General features: G+C 35.7%; 1 protein-coding gene across 2 annotated transcripts in view; it reads right to left on the reverse strand.

Moving 5' to 3' along the window:
- Positions 1-24,847, reverse strand: part of LOC149423727 (protein O-mannosyl-transferase Tmtc3-like) — a 347,668-nt gene that overhangs the window by 235,093 nt on the left and 87,728 nt on the right. For both annotated transcript variants that reach the window (XM_089631781.1, XM_089631780.1), the window contains exon 2: positions 15,895-16,031. In XM_089631781.1, the coding sequence (XP_089487907.1) occupies positions 15,895-16,031 (137 nt within the window). The remainder of the gene's footprint in view (positions 1-15,894; positions 16,032-24,847) is intronic.

Here is a 24,847-nt window from a genome sequence, read left to right on the forward strand (position 1 = left end):
AGTGACAATTTGGTGGGCCCGCTTTTCCCTTAAAAAAACGCGTCTTAAATTTTCACAAGAATCTCTTCGAGAAGAGTCCTTTGTGTTTAAGTGCGCTGAATGTCAGACACTAGTTTAAAATTTAAGAGAGTGGCCATTTTGCGAGGCAGAATAAGGTTAAAGCGCTATAAGATTTTAATTAAATGGCGCACTTTTAACACCAAAAGGGTTTTAAGAAGAGGTTGCAATGCTTTGTGGCAGTAAATTGTTGATGTATTCCGGAGTTCTCTCTCCGCCGCTAACGGGGAATCATGCTAAACACTTTATCGTGCGACCTAATGTTTGAACAACTGATGTTTTCATAGACGTGGAACAAGGGATTTTGCTAAGCCAGGGATAATCTTTTGATACAGTCTGCTTCTATGAATTAAGTAATAAATAATGAATTCGCCAGTAATTCTTCATTTAAATAAGACCATTCTACATAATACTTCGTGTGGTGAGTATACACTGAACACACTTAACATAAATTAGCATGCTCTGCCTACAAGAATCTTTGTTCGCAATTACGAATGCCACTTGAGGGATATCCGCTCTCAGTTCTCTAATATAAAAATAAATTGCGAGGAAATGTATAATTCTCCACTTCCAATTTCATCGGTAACTTGCGAATAATATCAAAATATCTATAAAAGACGCAATAAGCAGAACAGAATCTCCCTTACATTCAAGATGAAATTCACGAGAATATGGGATAATGAAAGAAATTGATAATTCGGAGAGTAATATGAGAATTGTTGAAAAATCTTTCCTAATGTTTCGTGCGTTTTATCATAAACAATCTTTTATTTTCCCTCCGAATAACACCGAAATGAAAACCAAATAATAACCGTCATGAATACAACTTGTTCGCAACGAAACATTCATATTTTAAAATAATGTAAGCCCACATTAACAACAATAACGGACAAAAAACAAAATTGAAAAAAATATTATTCACCCGTTTGGTTTTGAGTTCAATGTTTTGACTGCAGGATAAAAGTATTCGTAGCCAGGTCAGTAATATATTTTACATTCATTAAATTATTAAACGAAGTGTTTTAAAGGTTTATGGATGTTCATTTCATTGATGGTAGGTAGTTAGTTTATTTAAATTTTAAATGAAGACTTAAAAACAACTTAGTGTTTGAAGTGTATTCAGATTATTCCTCAGCCCTCAAGTGTGCTTAAATATTTCCGGGGTAAAATTCACGGGAAGTTTCATCTGCAGAGCATCTGAATAATGAGTGAAGAAAACTAAGAGAGATCTCTACGTCAGCATTATGATACATCAAGCATCGCAAAGCGGAGATAATCGCACCCCCCCCCACCCCACAGTACGCCATCGCCCCGAGAAGATGCTGGGGGTTAATTCAACGGGAAAATAAGGAGACTTTTAATTATAATGACGGAGGTTAGACTTTTTTTATGTCTAAATAAAATTATGAAGGAAATATAATAGAGAGATGGTTACATCACCAGCAGTGTACAGGCGGGAATTCGAGAAAAAATGGTACGAAAACAGTTCGAGTAATTACAAAAAATTGTAGTTCTATGAAAATTTACTTGTAAAGGCGAACAAGCACTGTGAAGTAATGCAAAATCACGTGTGAAATTTTTATCGCTTATAAATAAAGGATTTTCCAATAAGAGGTGTTATTTTGATATTCAATCGTAAAATATCAATGGTTTCGTTGCTTGTGTGGCACGTAGCGCCGTCTTGTTGAAAGTAAACGTGGTCCAGATCAATAACATCCAATTCCGGCCATAAAAAATCATTAATCATCTATCGATAGCGATCCATTCACCGTAACTATTGCTCCAGCCTCATTTTCGAAAAAGAAAGGTTCAATGACTCCGCCGGACCATAAACCGCACCAAACAGTCACACGTTGAGGATAGAGAGGCTTTTCAACAATAACTCTTGGGTTTTCCGTGCCCCAGATGCGACAATTTTGCTTGTTGACGGAGACACCGAGGTGGAAATGGGCCTCATCACTCAAGATGATTTGCATTTGATTCACTCAAGTGAATTTTAATAATTTCAATGCGTTGTTGAACCGTGTATCGTTCTATTTTTATTATTGGCGTAGTTTCTACTTGTCAAATGTTAAAAAATGACAGCTTCAAAAATAACATCTACCGAAATAGCGGGCTATTCAAAATAACACCTCTTATTGGAAAACCCTGTACTTTAGATGCTTTAATTAAATACTGCAACTTGATTAACTTTTAATACGTTTTTTCACAAAAAAAATAATGTTTCAGGTTTATAAAAGCTGCTTTTTGCAAATTATCCTGCTTACAAATCCATTTTCGGATATGGTTTATTGTATATCAAATTAAATTCTTTAGAAGATGATCGAAAAACATTCGAACATTTGTGCTTGAAATCGACTGAGAAACACGCGACATACATTAGAAATGGTATAAAATCCGCATTGTAATGAGAAAACCTAAGGAAATAAGTCACATTTGGGGATATTTTATGATGTAAAATGTCAACCATATACATACTCGTATATATATATATATATATATAAATACTAGCGAGTTTGTCAGTCTACATAATAATTTTTTCAACGTTCAAGTTCGCATTCTGACAAGTAAACATTTTTTAAAGCAAGATTTGAGCGAATTTTAGTAAATGCATGTAAAGGATCAAGTAAATTATATATAGTCATTATATTTATATTTATATTTTTTTACTAATTGGGGACTTCTTGAGTAACAATAAAAAAGCCGCCGTCGAAGAAAATAAACGAAAATTTTTATTCGATGTCGTACGAAAGGGCGGTTCAAAGGTCCCGTACTACACTTGAATCACAATATAGTACTAGATTCCTTCCTGCATGCTGAAAAAAATATAATGAAACCGTTTAAGTTCCCAATCTACCAGGGAGCCAGGGTAACCGAGGGGATCACTAAGGTGAAACGAACATTAATGGTTTCTATGAGGCAGGTTAATTTGAGAAATTGAGGTTCTGGGTGGACTCAACCCTCGCTTTAAGGATATCAGGGTCCCCTCAGGTGTTACCTGAATCTATTATTTTCCGCCCGAGCTTATTGAAAGAAGGATTACGTGTGGGAATCTCTTGATACAGGGGATTTATCCTTTGTTAGGTTGCAAAACTGTACAAGACGCAGATAGTCAGAGAGACCACGGAATAATATAACATAATATGCATACATTGTGTTGTTGAAGGGTCCTAAGATTCATAATTACATTCTTTAGATTCACTGAAAATTCGCGAAATGGGCATGAAACACGGCATATAAACAAGAAGTAATACGAGTTCGGTCATCTTGTGATTCTGACTACTTGGCTACTTGGTCATCATGCGCGAATTTTAAGGGAATCTAAGTAAATATTTTTGGAAGTATATAATAATAATGCATTTATAGCGCTGTATTTGTAAAAAAAAATACCTCGGTGGCGCAAATCATATTCAAAGAAAAAAGCGGTAAAAAACAATCATTTACGCATAAATAAACATGTTGAAATTTTATCAGTGAGATTTTATGTTACGAAATCAAATAACGACTATTTTATTTTAAGCGAGCTAAGATTATCTTTTATTATTAGTCCGTAATTGGTAAAATTTTTGTATCTACATCAAGTTTTTCCATGTCTCATCGCATCTTTTGATGAGAACGAAATTCTACTATAAAGCGATATACCGTATTATGCTGCGTACCTTTTCATTACAAGTTTCTTTGAACACAATCAGATCTATAAAAGTGACAAAAATATTTGTTGGATTTATAAAGAAAACTTGAACGTTTCATGAATTCATAATTATTGTTTTACAGTTGCCAGTTTTCTTGCATTTACTAAAACTTGATAACTAATTTAGAATCACGGAAACATAACTGGTTTTCAAACATATTTTGACAACCGCCCACGAGATTAAAAAAATCTAGTGCCCCCCATATTTTTAACTTAGATTTTTACATTACCATCTGTTGCGTGGTGACCGAATAAATCATCACAATGATAATTCATCACATCTTTAAAAAGTTATATAAAGTCATGGAAAGCGATGAAATAAAAAACTTTATTAACTGGGTTAGGTAGGTTAGGTTAGGTTTAAATTTTTTTAAATCTTTTCAAATGACTTTATTTCACTTTTTAAAAGTGTGTTGAATTTTCACTGTGTTAAATTATCATGGAACCCTGTTGCATATCTTAAAAGTAGTTTTTGCTAATATAATTTTTAAACATACATTTTTATAAAGATAGGATAGATTCATATCTTCAATTCATGCACGGTTGTAAAAATCGCGGTGTTTAACAAAAAATTGTTAGAATTAGATTGCACAAACACGGCACAAACTGAAGGTGGTTAGTCCGATACAGTTTTCTATACAAACTTTGAAGAACCAATGACAGTGATAGAAAAGATATAATTCCATTATTATTGTTTTACTTAATTTAAAAAGATTTTTATTGATAGAATTTGTCTGCCGTCGCCCCACTAGATTTCCTTAACGGCCCCAATTTTTTTTGAGCCTTCTACTGCCCCCTAAAAGCCTCCAGCGCCCACAAGGAAGCCTTATCGCCTACTTTGAGAAAGACTGATCTATAGCAACGATTATTGTAAGAAATTTTATCAAACCTACCGGCAATGAAAACTGAAAGAAATATTTATTATTTTCTATGCAGGTTGGATAATTTGGTATTCAATTTTTTAGGCCTGGTTTAGTATTGAATATGACTTATATCCCTGATGATACGAATCTTACAAATCTTCTAAGAGTTCTTTCCTCCCCGTTTCCAACGAGAACAAAGAGGTGATGAAATCCTAAAATGACTGTCTTGTAAGAACAAAGAATATACCTTCAGTCTTGCTTAGCCTTTCAAGTGATTTATTGGGCCCAGGTTGGGGGGCCTGGTAAAGTGGGTAAAGCGGGCGCGGTTCGTACGATCCTGTTCATGATAAGACGTATTTATGAAACGGAAAGCCAATGGTTTATAGACCATCAAATTGATTAGGGGCTCGGAGGCAGAACTGATCCCAAAAATACACTTGTACGGGAGAGGCGATGTGATTGTTTTCAGATACCGCAGTGGAATTGTGGACATTAAAGATAAGGGAAAAAAACATAGCACTGTCAGTAAACAAAGATAATAAACATTTTATTACGCAAAACGACCAACTATCGTAACAAAGACCACATATTAGATTTTGAAAAAGAAACTCTACAAATATCCTGGAAATAGACTATAGGATGAAACGAGTTCGATTTGACATCATCGGTGGTCGAGGAGTATGGCTCTCGACTAGCGATTATGATGTCCCGGGTTCAAATCCCGGCGTGAACAAATCAATTTTAATTGATTAATTTGTACATTTACAATTTAATAATTTTAAATAATATAAGGTAGATATATGTGAAGATACTTTCAGTATCGCCCTAGTGTACCACTATTCAGAATTGAAACGTTGATTGAAATGGCTTAAACCGTGTTTGGTGATCAAATCTGTATAGCCAGGTACAGGTTCCCCACCTTCATCTCCCCATCTCCTTGCCCATCCTACTACCATCAGCCTCACAACATACCCCGATTGGGGATGCCGCAGTCTCACTGGCTCCAGACGTTTGGGAGCAGTTACGGTTACGGACTCTTAGGGAGTTTTAATATTGATAACACTGTACACGCAATAAAAATGTAATTTATATGTTTATTTATTTCACGCCTATTAAGGTTTTACATACATATATATAAAAATATTTACGAAATTATACATGAAAATAGTGCAGGAAACGACTATTAAAACTATTGCAGAAAAATAAATATAAAGTCAAAATATCAAAATATGTTAATATATTTTTTTTGTATTTCAGGAGGCTGTATAAAATAAAAATAAAATTCTATATATTCTAAGCATTTCAAGGGTTTCTTGCTTTAATTGCAGGGCAAATTTATCACAATACTTCCAATATTTAGATCAATTTATAATAATATTTAGATCAATTTATCATAATATTTCGAATATTTAGATACATTTATCGTCATAATCAAAAAAACTAGTCTTGAAACTCGGACGAAGTCGGAAACTAACCACTATTTTTTTATAAATTACCTGTTGCGTCGTAGTAGAACTTGAAAAATGTGTACTTTTGCTTTTTGCATTATTTTCAATATTTTCGTATGATTTTCTAGAAAATAAACAGAATGTTCTGTCCCTTAGGTATAAGGCAATTTTATTGACTTTGTAGCCACTCGCACGAGTATGTACCTAATAAATATTCAGTCTTCTGAAAATTGCATTCGCCCGAAGGGGTGCTTGTGTTGACATTGTAGCACAATGGAATGTGCATTCAACTGGAATATTCAATAAATAATGCACATTGCAGTGGAACAGGCGACGACAACAGGTGTGGAAAATTATGCCGTTAATTAACGCGAAAGTCGCCCAGGGCGTGCACTCTGCTGGCTACCATGACCAGCACCAACTAGTAGCTGTTAATAAGAATAGCACCAGACAGGCATCCGGGAGTAGCATCGATAGTTTGTGGGTAGTAAGAATATCATAATACAGGTATCCGGGAGTAGCATGGATAGTTTGTGAACAGTAAGAATATCACAATACAGGTATCCGGGAGTAGCATTGATAGTTTGTGAGTAGTAAGAATATCACCAAATATGTACCCGGGAGCAGCATCGATAGTTTGTGAGTAGTAAGAATATCACCAAATATGTACCCGGGAGCAGCATCGATAGTTTGTGGGTAGTAAGAATATCACAATACAGGTATCCGGGAGTAGCATCGATAGTTTGTGAGTAGTAAGAATATCACCAAACATGTACCCGGGAGCAGTATCGATAGTTTGTGGGTAGTAAGAATATCATAATACAGGTATCCGGGAGCAGCATCGATAGTTTGTGAGTAGTAAGAATAGGACCAAACATGTACCGGTAGTATAATCAATAGTTTGTGAGTAGTATGCATAGCACCAAACAGGGGGCTATGTGTAGCGTCGTTATTTTGTGACTAGTAAGGATTACACCAAACAGGAATCTGGGAGCTTTCAGAATTCAAATCTAATTTTCAACATTAAAATTTTTTTCGAGAGATTAATAAAAAATCTCAAAGGGGTTAACCAATTACATTAATTTTTGATTTTTTAAAAGTTGATGTTTTTGAATTTATTGTTATTGCATTACATTATATATTAGATTACTGTCATGGTGTTTATTTTACACGTCATAAAATTTCGCTTACAATTATTTTAAAGTTTATTCAAATAAATATTAATATGATATTATGATTAATTATATAGCAGCAAGTAAGCTTGAGTAGTGATCGAGAAGCACGTATTAACCAGCGTGATAAGCTCAAAGTCTGCAGACCAGGCAAGTTACTGCTATCAAAGGATATCAGGGGTACTGAACCAGTTGACCGTTGACGCCTTCGGAATTAAGTAATTAGGGTTCTGAGTATGTTGAACACATTTAGCACACCCGAAACACGAGTCAAAATATTATGTCAAACTGAATCAGGATATACACGATGGCACGGAACCTATCCAAAGATTCTTGAGCATATTTGGAGAAAAAATGTCTTTTTGCTCTTCGATATTTTTTTTTCAATTAAAACAAACAAAAATATTTTTTCTTAACACGTAAAGATGCCGTTTTTGATAATTTTCAGTTGATACTCGCTGGCTCTTTTTAAACAATCTTTATCAACATCGCCGATGTCAAAACCCTCGGAGAGTCCTGGCGCTTCTAGGAAACTCCTCAATTCCTACCGTACTTCCAGTTCCTTCTTCACTTACTTCCAGGACCAATGATGGACTATTTGTCTCCACACTATCCGGAAAACTCCACACACTCCTTCGTTCTTCAGGCCTAATATGGAGAAGCCTTTCGGTGGAATATTTTCCACTCTTGCTGCGTGTCCTACCCTGCGGAGCCGTCCTGGTTTTTAAATATAATTTCGTTTGTGTGTTTGAATTGAATCTAGAAATTAACCCACTTTCCGACATCCGATCGAGCTGAAACTCGGCAAATAGACTCGTTGACGATGAAATTATATATACTTGACAATCATGCACACACACGCATTTCACTGAAATTGGATGATATTATATTTAATATTTAATACGTAAAAAATTACAGCAGTTAATATTTATGAAATAAATGTCAGTTTTTTCCAATTAAAATTTGGATTGGGTGTTAGCGTTGTTGTCCCTGGGGAGGAAGATTAAATCCTCAGTCAAACTGAAATAAAATTAAAATCATATATTTTTAAATGCATCTATTAATAGAAACAGATGTATCGTAAGAAATAATTACTTTGTTTTTTAAGGCTTGATTTTGATTAGATACTTTTAAAATACAAAAAGGGAATCTATGCGTATATTATGAACACGTTTTGTGAGCACATATTTGAATTTTATCACCATATAATAAGTGGGGTCTCGGCTGGTAGGAAAGGGGACGGTTTTTTTTTCTTTTGGTAAAGCTATGGGGTAATTCTTTAGTAAAAATTTACTAAACCAATAAGGTCCAGTTCTGTCTGGATGCAAACTGCCGGCGCGGTTTCCGGGAACTCGACGAATCGTCGATTATCATCCATCGAACTTCGAATGACGTAACTATTTACACCAGGCAGTATCAATAGTGGACGACGGGCATCAAATGCGATGCGAGCGCGGACAGTGGCATTACATAATAATAGTAATTGCTTAGCTTGTACTTAGTTAAACCGGAGCCAGACGTTGTTAGTCAAAGTTTCATGTGTTTTCTCGCAATATAAGCGAGCGGACTCACTGACTAAACAACGAGATATTGAATTTGTCGGATGAAAGTTATATCGAGATCAATCGAAGAGCAGAGACCTGTGGGAATGGATTACTTGATTTCGTGCAGTAATTAGGTAGTCTGACTTAGTTTTGCAACAAATTATAACTAAGAAAAAAAAAATTGAGTAAATAAACAAGACGGTAAAAAAAAAAACTAAAAAGGCAGACGACAGAAAGCAATCCGATAATAAGTTAATTTTGAACACTAGTATTCCAACTTGTAATTTCAACATAAACTCACTGGAGAATCTGTAAATCTGAAAACCGACTTGCTATGTATAACTGTGCATGTATGTTGTTTTTTCTGTACGTGAAAAACTATACAACTTGTTCTTGGGTATAACAGCTAGGTTGTCTAATGACTTGCCAGCTTTTGTGCTTTTTCCGTCCTACAATTTTCCCGGGATTTCTGACCCAGCTTAACGTCTACCCCTCCTTAGCATATTGTTTCTCGGAAAAAAGTTATAATTAAAACAATTTACGGACATTCCACTGAAGCAATATTTAAAGAATGCCAACTCCTCTCGGTCCGTCAATTATTACTTTTTTATATTTTAATTTCATTTAAATTTACATACATATGATGGCAGTCGTATAAAGGCTATATTACAATGTAATAAACAAGATTAATAAATTTAGAAAAAAAATAAAAACAATGTAGTGAATTACTATAGAGAGCTTCCCAACCTCGACAAGCGCGACAAAGGATCTTCTGCAAGGGGGCACTCGTACTGCCTTCATATAGAGATTCATACTTCATAGTCATTCCTTGGTCCCTTCATTTAAATATAACAACCCCAACTAAATACATATTGTACACGAAAGATATTCAAAGCAAGATTTAAGAAAAACCTTTTATTATAATAACTATCACGTAAAATTAATAAATTTCTTTTTATTTCTGACTTTTTATTATGTGTATTCACATACATATTTTTTAAATTCTACTCAAATACCGAATTTAGTTAGGACGGGTTGTTTCACAGAATTTGAACAATTCATCAAATTTCAATTATGATTTTCAAGTTCTTTGTAGGTTCTATTCAAGTTCTGTTATTATTTCAGTTTTGTGAAACAACTGGCCAATAATGATCATAAGAGAACTTGAATATAACCTTCATAGAACTTGAAAATCATCATTGAAATTTGATGAACTGTTCAAATTCTATTAAACAACCCGTCCGTAGTTTGGTAATTGAATTAGTTAAAATAACTGGAATTTATATAATTATGCAAGTTTAATTATAATTTTAATCACTATTCCGGCATCATTAAAATTTAATAGGCATTTTTATAACATGCCTATTAAATTTTAATTTTAATCGTTATTGATGTATCATTAATTATTATAAACGGCACGTTATGTTATAATATTATTAAACATGTTTAGTATCTATCTTATACAAAAAATAAGAAAAATGTTTGCTGGAACACGGTCCAAGAAATCGAAGCAAGTAGCAAATAATAAATAAACTCTTTTCTCTCCTTAAAAAATTCCCACGACGTAACTAATGCAAACAAACGAACAAATACGATATGAAATCGAAGGATAATTACTACAACTAGGTAACTTCGAAATTAGCGCTTTCGAGTTACGCGACAAACAAAACATAGCATTCTTTCCTTGCTCATGTAATCCCCAACACGCTTTATGGCTTTTACTAATGAAATACTTACACGCCGGTTCAACATTGGTGTAATAAAGCCGGCCTTGAACCTGGACCGTTTTAATCAAACAAACACCATGGTAATATGTCATGTTTTTCACTATTCTGACCTTACGCGCCGAGTAATATTTCAATCGCGTTTATACGCAAGGGGTGTGCGTTTTATTTTAATTTTTACGTACCTATTGTAATCAATTTGTAGGTTGCAGCAACTAAAGCGTCGTAAATAAAAAAAATCAAGTTGTAGAATTTAAAAAAAGTGTGTGAAAGAAAATAAAAATTCTGTAACCAACCTTTTTAAAAGCGTGGATAGTTTTTTTAATGATTGAAATTGACGAAATTTTTAAAATCGTTTGTAATGTGTGTAGGTAGGTATCTAATTATGTACTTATAATCATAAAAAAAATCAAAAATGAATATATTTCAAAAAGCGTTAATATAAGTGTGGCTGAAAGCAGTGGCGGCTCGTGACTTTTGGGTGTTCTATAGTGCTAGTATAACAAAAATGGCATTATTGATGTAGTTGTAGCTGAAAACGATTTTTTATTTTTTTTATAGTAATAAGAATTTCAGGAAATTCTGCTTTGCCCTCAATTTTCGAAAAAAATAAAAAATCGTTTTCAGCTACAACATCAGTAATGCCATTTCTGTAATATCAGCACTCTGGTACAGCCAAAAGTCACGAGCCGCCACTGACTGAAAGCACACTCTACTTACAATGCATTCCATTATGAGCGTACTGAGGCGTATTAACCGTTCGATCGGTCTGTTTCCATTAAATTTTAACGTTAAATCATTTTGAATACATGTAGGATAACAAAAGATTTTTTTTAAATATTTATGTTGAGGGATCAGTATGATTTATAGGCCCTGTTAGGAGTTCTACCGAGCCGAACCCTCTGATATGAAAATATCTGGAGTCGGAGAATTATTTTGCCATTTGATCTCTGGTGAGTTGACGTGTTGTTCTTGTATTGTTTTGTATTTATTTTGCTTATATAATGCACTTGCATAATGTTGATTGACAAAGACATTTGTGGAAAAGTGTGTGGAAGGGTTTAGTTTTTCCAATGGGGAAGATTTAACCCGGACATAAAATCGGAAGTTTAAAAAAGAAATAACAAGTATTGGGCGTCCCACTATCACAAACATATGTAAACCAAATTACACGTAAATAATTCACAAACAAAATAAAATAATAGATTCAATAATTTTATAATAGCCCCTTCGTAAGTATTCTTTAAGTACCTGAATACGTCTGTCTCGAAACAGGTGTACCATAGTGAGACAGATGTTGAAAAATTTATGTAAAAAAATAATATCGATAAATAAAAATAAAAAAAATAATAATAACACAGCATTTATATAGCGCAGTCTAGTGTTATTTCACGTCTAGTGCGCTTTACTATAACAAACTTACAAAATACATGTTTTTTAAGTCGTAGGAAAGGTTACTTCTAGGAAGAAAATAATAAGAGGGGTGAAGAGAGCAAATTATTCTACTAACTATGGCGGGTATTATTACAAGCTTTAGAAAACGAAATGTAGTAAATTATTATCTCATTCACGCCTGAGATAAGCGAAACTAATGAGAAAATGGTCTTAACCACTTCTACTTAACGATTGAAATATCAGCAAAACGGAACCCAAAGCTCTTTGGTTTGGCAATAAATCAAAAAAAATAAAGCCTTAGAATATATTAGTTAATAAACTTTATTAATTTCAAAACGCTAAGATCGCCCCACGATCTTAAATACTAACACCTGGAAGGGATGAGCTGATTATTAAACGGGACGCCCTTGGCCTATGTCATTTACTTCGTCCAAGTACATTACTTGCTTTACAAATTCGAGCTTTGTGAATATAAAAGTGTGTTGTCGGTGGTAGGCTTTTAAGGTTATCTTTGTGAATTCTGCGGATAAAAATAAAGTGGCTTTATAAAATACCTTTAGCAGCAGTGCTTGAAGAAAATCGAAGGCTATATCTAAAAGGTTTACGTTAAATAGACTGGAGGAGAGAATATTCAAAATTGGTTCTCGGCATAAAACAGCGTTCTTTATGTGCGCCAAGCTTTGAAATAATTATTTTTTGTATCGCAAAGTCGGGCATTAAAAACAGGCAGCTTGCCATTCGGGAAAATTAAAAGGGTCCTCTTAGAGGAAAAAGTAAGGTAGGAACTACTATAAACAACCTCGCCTAATTGTACTCGATAAATACTCAAGAATACCTAGATATTGCAAAGGAATAAATTTTGTAAAAAATTGTAAAAGGTGTTCTTATTGTATTATATGTCTGCTGCTTACATTCAAAGAGATGATAATAATATTGCAATACTTCAAATAATGGTGACAGCGTAATACATAAAAAGCACGTGTCAAAGGAATTGTTCCTAAATAAAGATAATATGCTAGAAAGTAGGAAGGATATCCGAAGGCCTAACTTTATTCCAAATATCATTCAATTTTATCACATCGGTGTAATGATAGAATTCAGTTTCAGTCGAAGCAAAAGCAAAACTAAGCAGATCTTTGATCTTCGGGTCCAGCCCTCAGGCGGGAAATCCGCCCCTAAGCCATGTTCTAGAATTATTTTTTTGGAAAAGTAACCAGACATTGGGTAAAAAGGGACGAAGTGTTTATTTGGACATTAGGATTTTTTACATTCGTATGAAAAAAACCTGTTATTACGTGTCGAGCTGTTGAGTAGGGTAGTTGCGAAGTCGGGATTAGGGAGTGAGAAGGGAGACCGAATTCCCATGAACTATATTCGGGATCAACCCTTCACCCTAAAGTTGGGACTTCCTGCTAGATTACTTTCTTTTCCAGTTTCCCCGTATTTTGGTCACGCGAGAGCGGCCATATTAAAAAGGGCAAAGAAAACGAAAAAAACGAATGTTTTGTCTTTGTAACACTTCTCGGAGATAAAACATTGTACGAATAGGTACCTAGCGTCGTCATTTTTAAGGGTATAAGGGAGAAGGTTTAACGTAAATAACAAAAACAATGATTTATCAACTCAAATAAGGATTCAAACACTGCTTTTGGTAAAAATACACAAACTGTATAAATTAGCATTGTTTGTCTGACATAGTCGTAAAATATCCCTTCCCAGCCATGGCTCAGTGTTGGCATCCTGTACCGAATAATGTTATCAACTTCATAATTAGTTGGGAAACTTGACAACCTCTTTGCATCAGTTGACCTTACTCGGTAAGTTAAGAAATTAAGCTGATATAAGCTTTGTCTCGGATCATAGATCACCCGGGCATGCTCCGAACTCAAACTCAAAACCCAATACGTCATCTTATCTAATGACAAGGGGCGAGAAGAAATACGCGCCGCTGGGCGAGGAGGTGAGATTATCCCTGACATCATCCGATCCAATTTGAAAGTGATGAATTAATTAAACTTGAAGATAATTTATTAATTAGAAAGGATAATACCAAGAAAACGCAACTCATGAATGATGAACAAGAAAACAAACTCGCGGAAGCGGAAAAGTGCCTGAAAAAGCTTAGTAGGACAGCGGATAAGCGATGAATAATATAGTTATTAAAAAAGAAAAATTGTAAACAATATATCACTTTAATAAATTGGTTCTACAAGTAATGAAAATTTGTGCTGGAATGACGAGTTAGGGTCGGACTTAATTTGGGTCAAAATAAACAGGGTTTATTTAAAGTTAAAAAAATAATTATTCTTATCTCGTGAACAGGGTATAGAGTGGAGAGCGGAGAGTGGTAGTGAGGAGATACGAGTAAGAGTGTCCCGAAGCGCTGAGCGTCCAGCGGGCGTGATCGAAACGGATGACGCGGGACAAAGGTCGCGTCATGTCATTCGTTATCAAAAGCGAACGGTTTAGCAACCCATGTAGGAATATTTGCGCACTAAATCATGTCGGTCGGGGATTACGATGCCAAATTTAATGTCGTCAGGGGTCGAGCTTTAAGCAATTAATTTTATCATTCATTCCTTACCGCTGCGCGCCGGTCAAATAACCAGATTAGTGATCGCTGATTAGGTATACATAATAAATGGAGCGGATCTTATTATTGACGTTGATAAAGAGACAGTGATCTTGAGATTATTATTATCCCCATGCCGCTGGGAAAAAACAAGCAAGGAGATTAATGAGGACTCAGACGAATACAATTCATTTTGAAGTTTTCCGGTGAAGCAATATTCGGAACAAATTGAATTTAATTGTGCGCCGTTTCAGCGGTGACAGCTTGCCAAAAAAGTACAGCGAAAAGGCAACAAAATATCTGTGATAAAGACACGTAAATTATTACGCAGGATCAGCGAAACGATTAATTTTAGTTTGTTTTCATTAAAACGACAAAGACGTCCGAAACAAATCCCCTTAACAAATTAGCTCCCATTAAGCCAATTTCCGCTGATGTCGGAGAGTGAGGGAGTGATGGCTCAACAGCCATTGAGGAAAACTTTATAAACACTCCAACAGCACGTCTCCGGGAAAAACAAAGCGTTGATTGAATGAAAATATAGACCAAAATAAGGGTTTGCTAGGTGAAAGAAAGGTGAAACCATCTCCATGAGGGTTGCTACTACTTCCTAGCTGTTAGTGCTGCTAGCCGGGTAATGTTTCATAATCACTTCCACTTCTGCTACCGGAAGTGAGGGTTGAATTACTGGATAAGAACTTTTGCTTCATTTGAGGCTTTTGTCCCTCGCTTGAGCGCCATGTCGAGAGATTAAGTACTTAACTTACTTCCGAGTTAAATAAAATAAAACATAAATGTAAGAGGAAGGCTTTCCGTCGGCGCAGAGTACCTCACCATACTCAAAACCAGTTTAAACCAGTCGTAGACGAATTCAAACTAAACAAATGAGATTTTTCATTTGTGATTATAATTTGGGAGGCGGGTTTGGGTACCGCCGCCCCGGGGACCATTTATCGGATAGCCAACACCTCTGCCATAGGTCACCGCAAGTGGCAAGCTACGGCCGGTGATTTAGCAAGGGTGCCCGGGTTCATCGGGTGCGGTGTATTCAGAATTCAGGATTCGCCTGCTCACCAGCTTCGTGGCATGCCAGATCGGTAGAGACTGGTTTGGGACCTTTTGACCTCTTCAACTGGTCCTTGGACCCATCGTCATGCGCCGCAGCGGGAGGGATGTATTCATATGTCCGTCACCCCTGAGACACACTGATCCCGAGATAACTACCCAACCCTCATACCTTCTACCTTCCCAGAACTTAATTTCCTTCATCTCCTTAAAAAAGACCCTCCAAACAGCATCCCAAAAGATGAAATAGGCTTTTAGGGAAATAATTTCCACGAGGACCTCCTGTGTGGGGTTAATATAAAAAAATATAAAAGCAGAAGATGTTTACACGGTTAAACGGTTATAAAAATAAGTAGTATTTACCTGTAGTACATAAGGCATACTGTGGCGTGAAGCAGCAGGTTCAGAAGATGGTAGCCCGCAGGCTGTAGTCCGTGGAGCATGTAATTCCATCGGAACGTCACTACGGTCAGGGGGCGATAAGACTTGTGGCTTTGTTCCTGAAACAAACAAAAGTAAGGACTTAAAACCTGTAACTTTGATGAAATACATATATTCGAATGGAAATTAATCCTTTTCAAATGTTAAATTACCACCATGCTTCAATATGAGTCAATAATGACGTCAAAAGCCAAAATATATTGAGAATTTTATGAGAATAAGCTTGAATATGTTTTGACCATTGGCAAATGAAAGTCTTAAAAATGCGCTCAGTTTTGCGCGGGTTCAGATCTCTTCAATTTTTCACCAGAAAAATAACAGTCGAAGCTCCAAGTCGAAGTTTTAACGAAGTTAAAGATATGATTTTACAAGACTTAAGGTTGAAAAAAATGGCTTTAAAAATTCTGGAGTTGCAAAGCTCTTTCACATCGATAAGAAATATTTCGATAATTCACTCAAACGAATTGTTAACACTTCGAACATTAATCGAGATGGCAATATCGATTACACCGCGCCGATCGCCAGAACGCGAGAAACTTGATGTGATTGGAAACAGGAGAATCCCAATTTTATCACTTCCCGGAAATAATTCCCGAAAACCGGAAATATATTCAATTACAACAGATGGCTCCCGGTCCACATAACGAGCATTGGTAACATTTTATTTTGGCCTTTGTTCCTGCGGACACGTAATGGCGCCGACAATTAAAAAGCCTTTCCGCAAATTATTTCGCCCATGGGCGTACCGCAAACATTTAATTGGGTTTTGTTACCGGTGAATTCTCTATTAGCCGGTCGGTCAAAGTACCGTAGGGTGGCCGAACTTGCCCTGCGGCCGGTTTGCCCCGTGTAGTTTCAACTAAGTTAATTTGATCGGAGCTTAGCAGTCGATTCAGGCTGGGGATTGTTTTTCTGATCCAAGCGATTTGTTTATTTAATCTTTGGGTACAGAATGATTTTTGGATACAAATCAGGGGTCGTTTGATTCCCGGGCAAAGTTAAGTTTAGGCTTTTAATGTATTTACTGATTTATCGCATTATGACATACAAAGCAGCTTTAAACCTTTCAACACAGCTTAGTCGTATATAACTCCATGTGCGTACACTATGTTCCAAGGGGTTTATGAAAACTAAGATAAGTTACTACCTACCTACAAGTAGTATATGGACAGTGAAGATATGATACCTACTTGGTGATGTACCACGATAGCTATTACGAGGCAGTTAATTTTTCGAACATTAATGTTGACTGCTACCGGTCTATAACTTTGTGCCTATGTTTTGCAACCAGACTTGCATACATACATACATCTAAGTGGTTTACAGCAACGTCAATATTATGTAATCCTTTAATAACTGTATTATTATAGTACAGTTGATTTATATTGATGTTCACGTAGTGTTTGTGAATGTTTTATTTTAAGTCAAAACCGGTATTAAATTAAATTTTGTTGTGTGTCTCTTGTGTCTGTAAGTCCAGTTCAACGAAACCAAGAACTTTTGCTTTGAATTGTGTCATCATTTTTAAAATGAGAAATGATAGTGCGAACAATGCAGACAAGCGATAAAGTAGGTTGAAACATTATTTTAGTTTAATTAATTTATAAACAACTATGTACTCGAAACGCGTATTTTTTTAATAATTTTTAACATATTATAATTTCAATGTATGTGTTTGAAAAGCAATGATTATGAGGCAAATATTTTTTTTCATATATTTACTCGAATACTTTCAGCTTCACAAATCCTACAATTATAATATCCCGTGATTTCTCGCGGATCGTTCAAGTGTATAACAATATTGTCAAAGTCCTCACATTTCATTTTGCATTGCACGTTTACACGGATTGTATGTGGGTTACATTTTACTCTACGGTAAATAAGCTTGCCATGCGCATTGAAAGGTGAAAATTAACGTAGTAAAACAATGTGTAACCGTGTGACGTACATAACAAATTAAGGCAAACAATAAAAAGAGATATTTAAAAACAGGAATGAAAAAAAATCAGCAATAAACGTTCGTGAAAATTAATTAAATTACAAAAATTATTTAATTAACTAATATAATATACGGAAAGATATAATATTTAAACGTCGATTGAAAAATAGGTTCTATAAAGTATCAAGTTTATCAGGAAAGAACTAAGTAATACCAACTAGCGAATAATGTACATCAAAAAGGCATTTAAATGTTAATCAGTTAAAACCCGGATGCTCCGTGAATAAATTAAGATATACGTATATTTAATTAGAGCGGGATCGAAATTACAAATTGGTCAATTAAAATTTAGAGTTTGGAATCGAACTTAAAATGATTCAAAGAACTCAAAGAAACTTTTTGAAAAACGTAATCCGGTTAATTTAATTTGATCGTAAATCTGAGACCATTTCAAAAATTTGTATAAATTAGGGATACATCCGAGATCCCGTGACTGGTTTGTATATTTGGTTCCAAAACTTGGGGGGTGCGGGTTCATATTCGGGTGAAATGGCACTTTTGGAATAATCATTCATTTAATAATTTGCAAACTTATGAACAGAATAATACTGTGTAATAAAGAGCCATATTTAAAATACATAGATTGGTTTAAAAAAACATCCGTTAAAAGGCTAAACGAAATAAATTCCAAAAAATGAGGGTCAGATATATATTGTACTTCAGTGACCATCTGCCCGTTGGTCAGCACCCCCCTTTCCCACCACGTACAGCCTACCAATAAGTAAAGGCAGTTTGGTAGAATAAAACCTTGCCTATGCAAATAATCTATTTGGCATTACTATTACGCTACACCGCTTTCCGGGGGCGGAAAAGGACTGGTTTCTTTTACGACTGGAACGACGTTTAATAAAAAAAGGAGTGCTCTTCACAGCTCAGTGGACCTGAAATATCAAACTCACGGGTTCGAAAAAATAAAAGAAAAAGGCAATTTTTTATGTTGTAGGTTTTGCTTTCCAATTTGCGAGACCGTAACAGCAATAATCATTACTTTGGTCACGCATTTTCAATAGAAAGTCTCGAACAAAGTTAATTATGTTAATTTCTGCCACTCACACAAAGCTTCTGAAAAAACTGTTAAAAACGTTAAGAAAGCGTTACGTGTTACGTTGAATCGATCGCCGAAGAACACCTTCACGTGTTGACTGAGAAAGAAAAATAAAGAAATGCGACACCGTTTGTTATTTCAAGCATAATCTACAAAGCTTTTTTGTAAAAGCTGCTTACAAAATCGAGTAAACAAGTAAAAGGGGATGACCGAATTTCACAAGAACAACCTATATACTAATGTAGCAATTGCACTGTGGAAAAGATACTAAACTTTACACTTTCCTTGAGAAGGACACTGCCTTAGATTAATGCGACCGCTTTGTAAAAACAAAAATAAAATCGCACTTAGTATATTAGGGGTTTAAGTATTCAAAAAATGAGCTCTCGGCAGTGTACAGTATTTGAATACTTAATTCTGGCTGGATTTTCACTGTTAAAGTAATGAGTTTATTTGAAACGATGATAACAGCCTTAAATAAAGGTTGACACATTTAACGTAGTTTTTATTGCGAGATAAGAAAGTAAAGATTTTCTGTAGAGACTAAACCTAAAGGCGGTCAAATAGTAGCTCAACCCCCCCCCCCCCCCCCACCAACAACCTTTACTGTGGGATTCCGTCGATCTAATATCTACTGAGATAAAATTATTAGAGTTCTTCGAGTTTACCTTTCATATTTTCACAGGCTATGTAAGTAAACGGGAGTGGCTTTAAAAGTTCAATAAAGGCTAAAAATAGAGAAGGACATGTTCTGAAACCCAATACGGTCTTACGTCTTTAGGTAATGATCATTTTGGGGCTAATGCTTTCCGGAGCTGCTCGATAAAAAAACAGAGCTAATAAATATCTGCCAATTTCGTACTCAATTCCCACAACTCGTTCACAGTTCACACACACCAGCGTTCGAGACAAATTTAAACTATCGCATGCCAGAAGCACTTAGGTAGGTATTATTAAACAATTCCATGGCCGGCTGTCATACATCAAGTTGGGCGGTTTCCACCGCGGCTAGATATTCGCCTATTCGGCTACTCAGCGACTCGGCGACTCGGCGACTCGGCTACTCGGCTACTAGGGCGAGATGATCAAGAAAAGGTTGACGACGGCAGGGGAGGGATCGCGTGACAAATTGTACTAGGCGGTCAACTGAGGTAATACTGCCGGCGCAGGCAGTGTCGGCAGTTAATATTCCGTGACATTTGTATATTTTAAAACTACCCCCTTTTTCTATGGGGTACAAGTGTTTGGACGAGTGGTGTAGTTGGTATATTCCCATATAAACGCCATTAAACCACTTCAGAAAACACGCCCATGGAAAATAATGAAAATGAGGTATTGTGTAGGTACGCTAGTAAGTAGGTAACTAAGGGACTACACTTTAATTTGCTTTCCCAGAACAAACATACTCGTATTCGTCACGGGGATTATGAATTATATAAGAAATTGAATGCGAATGAGTTCTTAGAATATTGATTAGACATGAGACAATTCACAACCAGTAAAATAAAAAAAGGTTATTTGGCTGTATACCAGAATTCTGAAAGCAGATATTATATTATATTCCAAGAAGAATAAGAAAAATACAAATTGCGTACCTACCTATATTGTCGTTTAATGACCTAAATAATTCTCAATACCGTAATATAAAATAAAAGTTTCCGGATCTATTAGAAAAGTTGGGCGACCAAGTAAGACAAAGAAGAAAACATCCGGGCTTAGGAAAGTCACAGCAAAAACATGTCCTAATAATGGAATGAAAAAGAACCATAAGGATATTCCAAGGATTGTTGTGGATACGTCTTCATTTAGGGAAAGTTCCACCTCGTGGAGCCACCCCGCCCCAGCCTGAATAGCCCGGACACTAAGAAACGCAAGTTAAGGTTATTCGTTTCCGTCCCAGCCGGTTTATGGGCGAATTTGTAAAGGAAGGATTAACTGTACATTCTGGAGGAAATGTCTGTTTTAGAGGTTGCGAAATATTGCTTAGAGGCAAAATAATAATCAATTTTATCAAGTCATAACATAGAATTGAAAGGGTGCGGAGGTATTGATGGTATAGATTATGTTGCGATAGGTTTATTGAGAATGGTAACTTATAAAGTAAAAATTATATGATTAGTATCGTAACTGTTTATTTTTTAGAAGTTTTTATTTTTGAAATTGAATTTATGTTTGAGCACGATGAAAAGTAGATTTTTTGGTCCTACCTACCGTGTTTATTTAGAAGGCGATAAACCAACTTTCTCCAGATATGCGAGCGAAGAAGGTACCAAGGAGAACGAGAGAAGTCAAGTTTTCACAAAAGGATTTATTTTTATACACATAAGTTACAACAAATATCAACTGAATGTGAGAACCGGAATGTTGGGGATAAATTCACAAAAGAGCAGACGCTGTAGCTGTAGATGCACCTGACAAAGACGTTGCCCGCCATCGCAGAATTGCAGTAGGAACTTTCCAGACTCGGTCGGCCAAGTTTTTGCCGTTTTTGTGTGGTCGTCTGCCGAACTAGAAACTGTAGTCGACAAAACTTTATACATCCGTGCTTTATGATTAAGCTCAACGGGAAGTCAACAAAAGCCACCGAGGTAGAAGGACACTCCTATCTCGCCTAGGAGATATTGCTTTAGTAGCATCTCGTGCTTACTTTTGTTTAAGTATACCAGAGACTCGGATCAAGATTAAAACATTCCCAGTGGCACAACAACCCACAAAGAAACAAGTATGGGGTTTATGTCGACTGCCGGAAAGAGAAGAGATAACAAATGCGAACACCTTTTTATTTCCCAAGTCTGAAGTGCTATTTTACAACAAAACGTCAAACTGATGTAACTCCGCTATAAAACTGAGTTGTGTGGATGAGATAGATTTACTTCTAGCCGTTGCCATTCACCGGACTCGTAAAACGTCGCTGGTCTTGCGATGAAAGCTCTACCTACGTTTATAGCGGAGTGTGACACGGTTAAGGGAATTTTTTTCTCCGACTTAGAAAAGTTGCTATTTAAATCCCTACAAAGAAATAGTTACCAAGTTACCTTGGTCAAAACACCATAGTATTATTATTGATAAATCATGTTGAATTTTTAAAGTAAAATGAGTATTCACATTAATGGAATTTGTTAATCAGCACAATATACCAAGTTATGCATAAGTCCTAGCAGAACAGCAAGCGCCACCGTAAATTTAAATGCAGTCAAGATCAATTTAGAGTAGTGATGATTGCTTTTGTCTGTACCAGTATTGATAACGTCAACAATCAGGGGACTCATCATATTCCAGTAGATTAAATTTGCATCGCAGATCCGACTCACCCGGGGGGGGGGGGGAAGCAAACTTCAATTCGAATGGTAATCAAATGGCGACATCTGTATTCAGTTCCCCGTAGTCAGGTGCAACAACGTGGTCAGGAAACTTGCTACTTCTATTTGGAGACACTTCCTGACAACTCCAATACCATTGGTGCGAGTACCGAGCACCGAGTGTTTTGAAGCTGATTGAAATTCGAATGGCCGGAACTGTCCGTCTGGTCCGTCCAACTGTTTGGACAAAGTTATCCAGAGTACACTTCATGACGCGGAGCTTGAATATTGATTAGGTACCGAAGGGGTTATATTATGGTCTCATGAATAATCTACATATTTGATAAGGAGAAGCTGTCTGAACCGCACTAAGAACTTTCCGAGCACATTCAAGAGAATATTTATATTCTTGACACTAAAATTGAAATTTGAACACAGTTTTCAGAATTCAAAATGTGACGGCAACATTAAAACTGTTTTGGTGTTTTACATGTGTTTGTGCCCTTGGAGCATTGGGATATGTTGAATACAAACGAAAAGCTTTTTTTAATCGCAAAACTCTCTATATTTTCATAGTTTAGGTATCTAATTTATGAGTAGGTACCTATAGTCAACAAAATTTGAGGGCTGTTAGAAGTAATATTTCGATTAGCAGTGCTTAATTGGAAACCTCTATTAACAATTCTCTCTCCGTTTCAATATCATTTTCGATAGCATCGAACAATTCAAATAATGTCGGGCTCGTTATGGGTAATTAATAATGTAGGTAAAAAAAATACGGAATGATAAAACTGTATACCTAATGGATTTCATTCGTATTTCATGAATAAGTGTTATATTTATTCTACTACATGGCGTGACATGGCTATATTCTTAAGCAAATAAGTTCAAAATTTTAAACCCTCAATTATGAGGGATCGAAGCCCCAAAAAACAACAGAACGGAAGGCAAACAAACAAATTATAAGATAGTACTAACAAATAAACGAATGTAGATCCAAAAACAACAAAATAGTTGAACGCAATTAAAACGCGATAATTTAACTTGCGACCAGGCTTTAGAGCTTTACTTAAGAACGTTAACATAGAACCACAAACACACGTCTACAGAATAAATAACTTCTATATGGCACATCAAGTGAAAGTCGACAAAATCAACAACAAATTAATTGTGGAGTTCCGGACAACAAACCTTGCTACAATAGTTACAAAGGGTTAATCAAAGAGAACAAACAATTATATTTATCTTGTACTTATACTAATTAATATGTGAACACGTATTAACTCCGTGCAATACAGTAAGTGCTAAAGCGTATAAAACAAGAAACAAGTAGTTAAGGATCTACATAGAAGTTTGCGAAAAATAATTCGCAACCAGGATCCACTGATAAACGTTTACCAATTAGGTTCATCCGCGTCCATGAAGCGTCTGACAAACAAGTTGCAGAGGGGAGGAAGACTAATCACGGATATCCATTATAAATCAGTGAACATAGGGGGTGGTACAGGATGGGTTGAGTGTTGATCCTGGTTCAAATTTTCGTTAAAATTTCTCAACAATGTGAAGCATTCGTTATTAATAAGTTTTGAAAGCCGGCCTCGTCGCTGGAAGAAGGTGTTAAAAACTTTGTTATTACGTAATGGGCCACCTTTAGTGTGATGGCTTAATTTTCGAAACAATCGTAAAATATTCTACGAAAGTATTTTTACCTCATGTACAGTAATAATAGGTGAGAGTAAAAAGTTATATTTTGGTTAACCTTTACATCGCCTAAGTGTGTCAAGTGTGCGGGTTTTCATATAAAAAAAAAGAAAGTAAAAAAATATAGCGCGTAAAACACCACCTTTCATAGCATCAAATGAGATAAAAAAAATAAATATAAGATACCATGTTATATACATGCAGCGCAATATTCTTGTCAAGACCAGCACATTATTATCTCATTTCGTGAGTCAAACAAGATGCTTTTAGTGTTTCTAAAAATATTTTTATTTATGTACGTATGTATAATTTATAAAGTGAAGTAGAGATCTGCTGTATGTGAATTAGTATTTAATAGCCCGTTCAGTGAATAATGCTGAATGCCAAGTCAGGCAGAATAAATAAATTTTACAAGTATGTAAACGTTTGATCTATGTATCAGTTTCCGAGAAAGGAATTATTTTAAGCCTCCGCTCAAAGACGGACTGATATTCGAGAGGGCTTGTTTTTGAAACGCGATATCCTGATCAAAATTTGTTTCTTGCGTGGAGTGGTATTGGCGGCTGGAACCCGAAAGAAGAGGGGGAATTACCGGAGAAAATGTTATAGAATTGGGAAAATGATAACCCCGCTGTGTCTTTCGCAGCTTCGGGGACCGAGGAGATAATTCATAATAAAGTCACTCGACCCTGGGTGACAAAGCCTAGGCCCCGCTGAAGAAATGATACGCCCAGTGGCGGAACTTCAAATATAGACCTCTTCTCCAAAAAAATAATTATGGTTAGGTGTATTTTATAAAACAATAAGTATCACCAACGTTGGAAAATATAA

Source organism: Hesperophylax consimilis, chromosome 5 (assembly GCF_061612785.1).
Source record: "Hesperophylax consimilis isolate HC1 chromosome 5, BYU_Hcon_1.0, whole genome shotgun sequence".
Taxonomy (NCBI): Eukaryota; Metazoa; Arthropoda; class Insecta; order Trichoptera; family Limnephilidae; genus Hesperophylax; species Hesperophylax consimilis.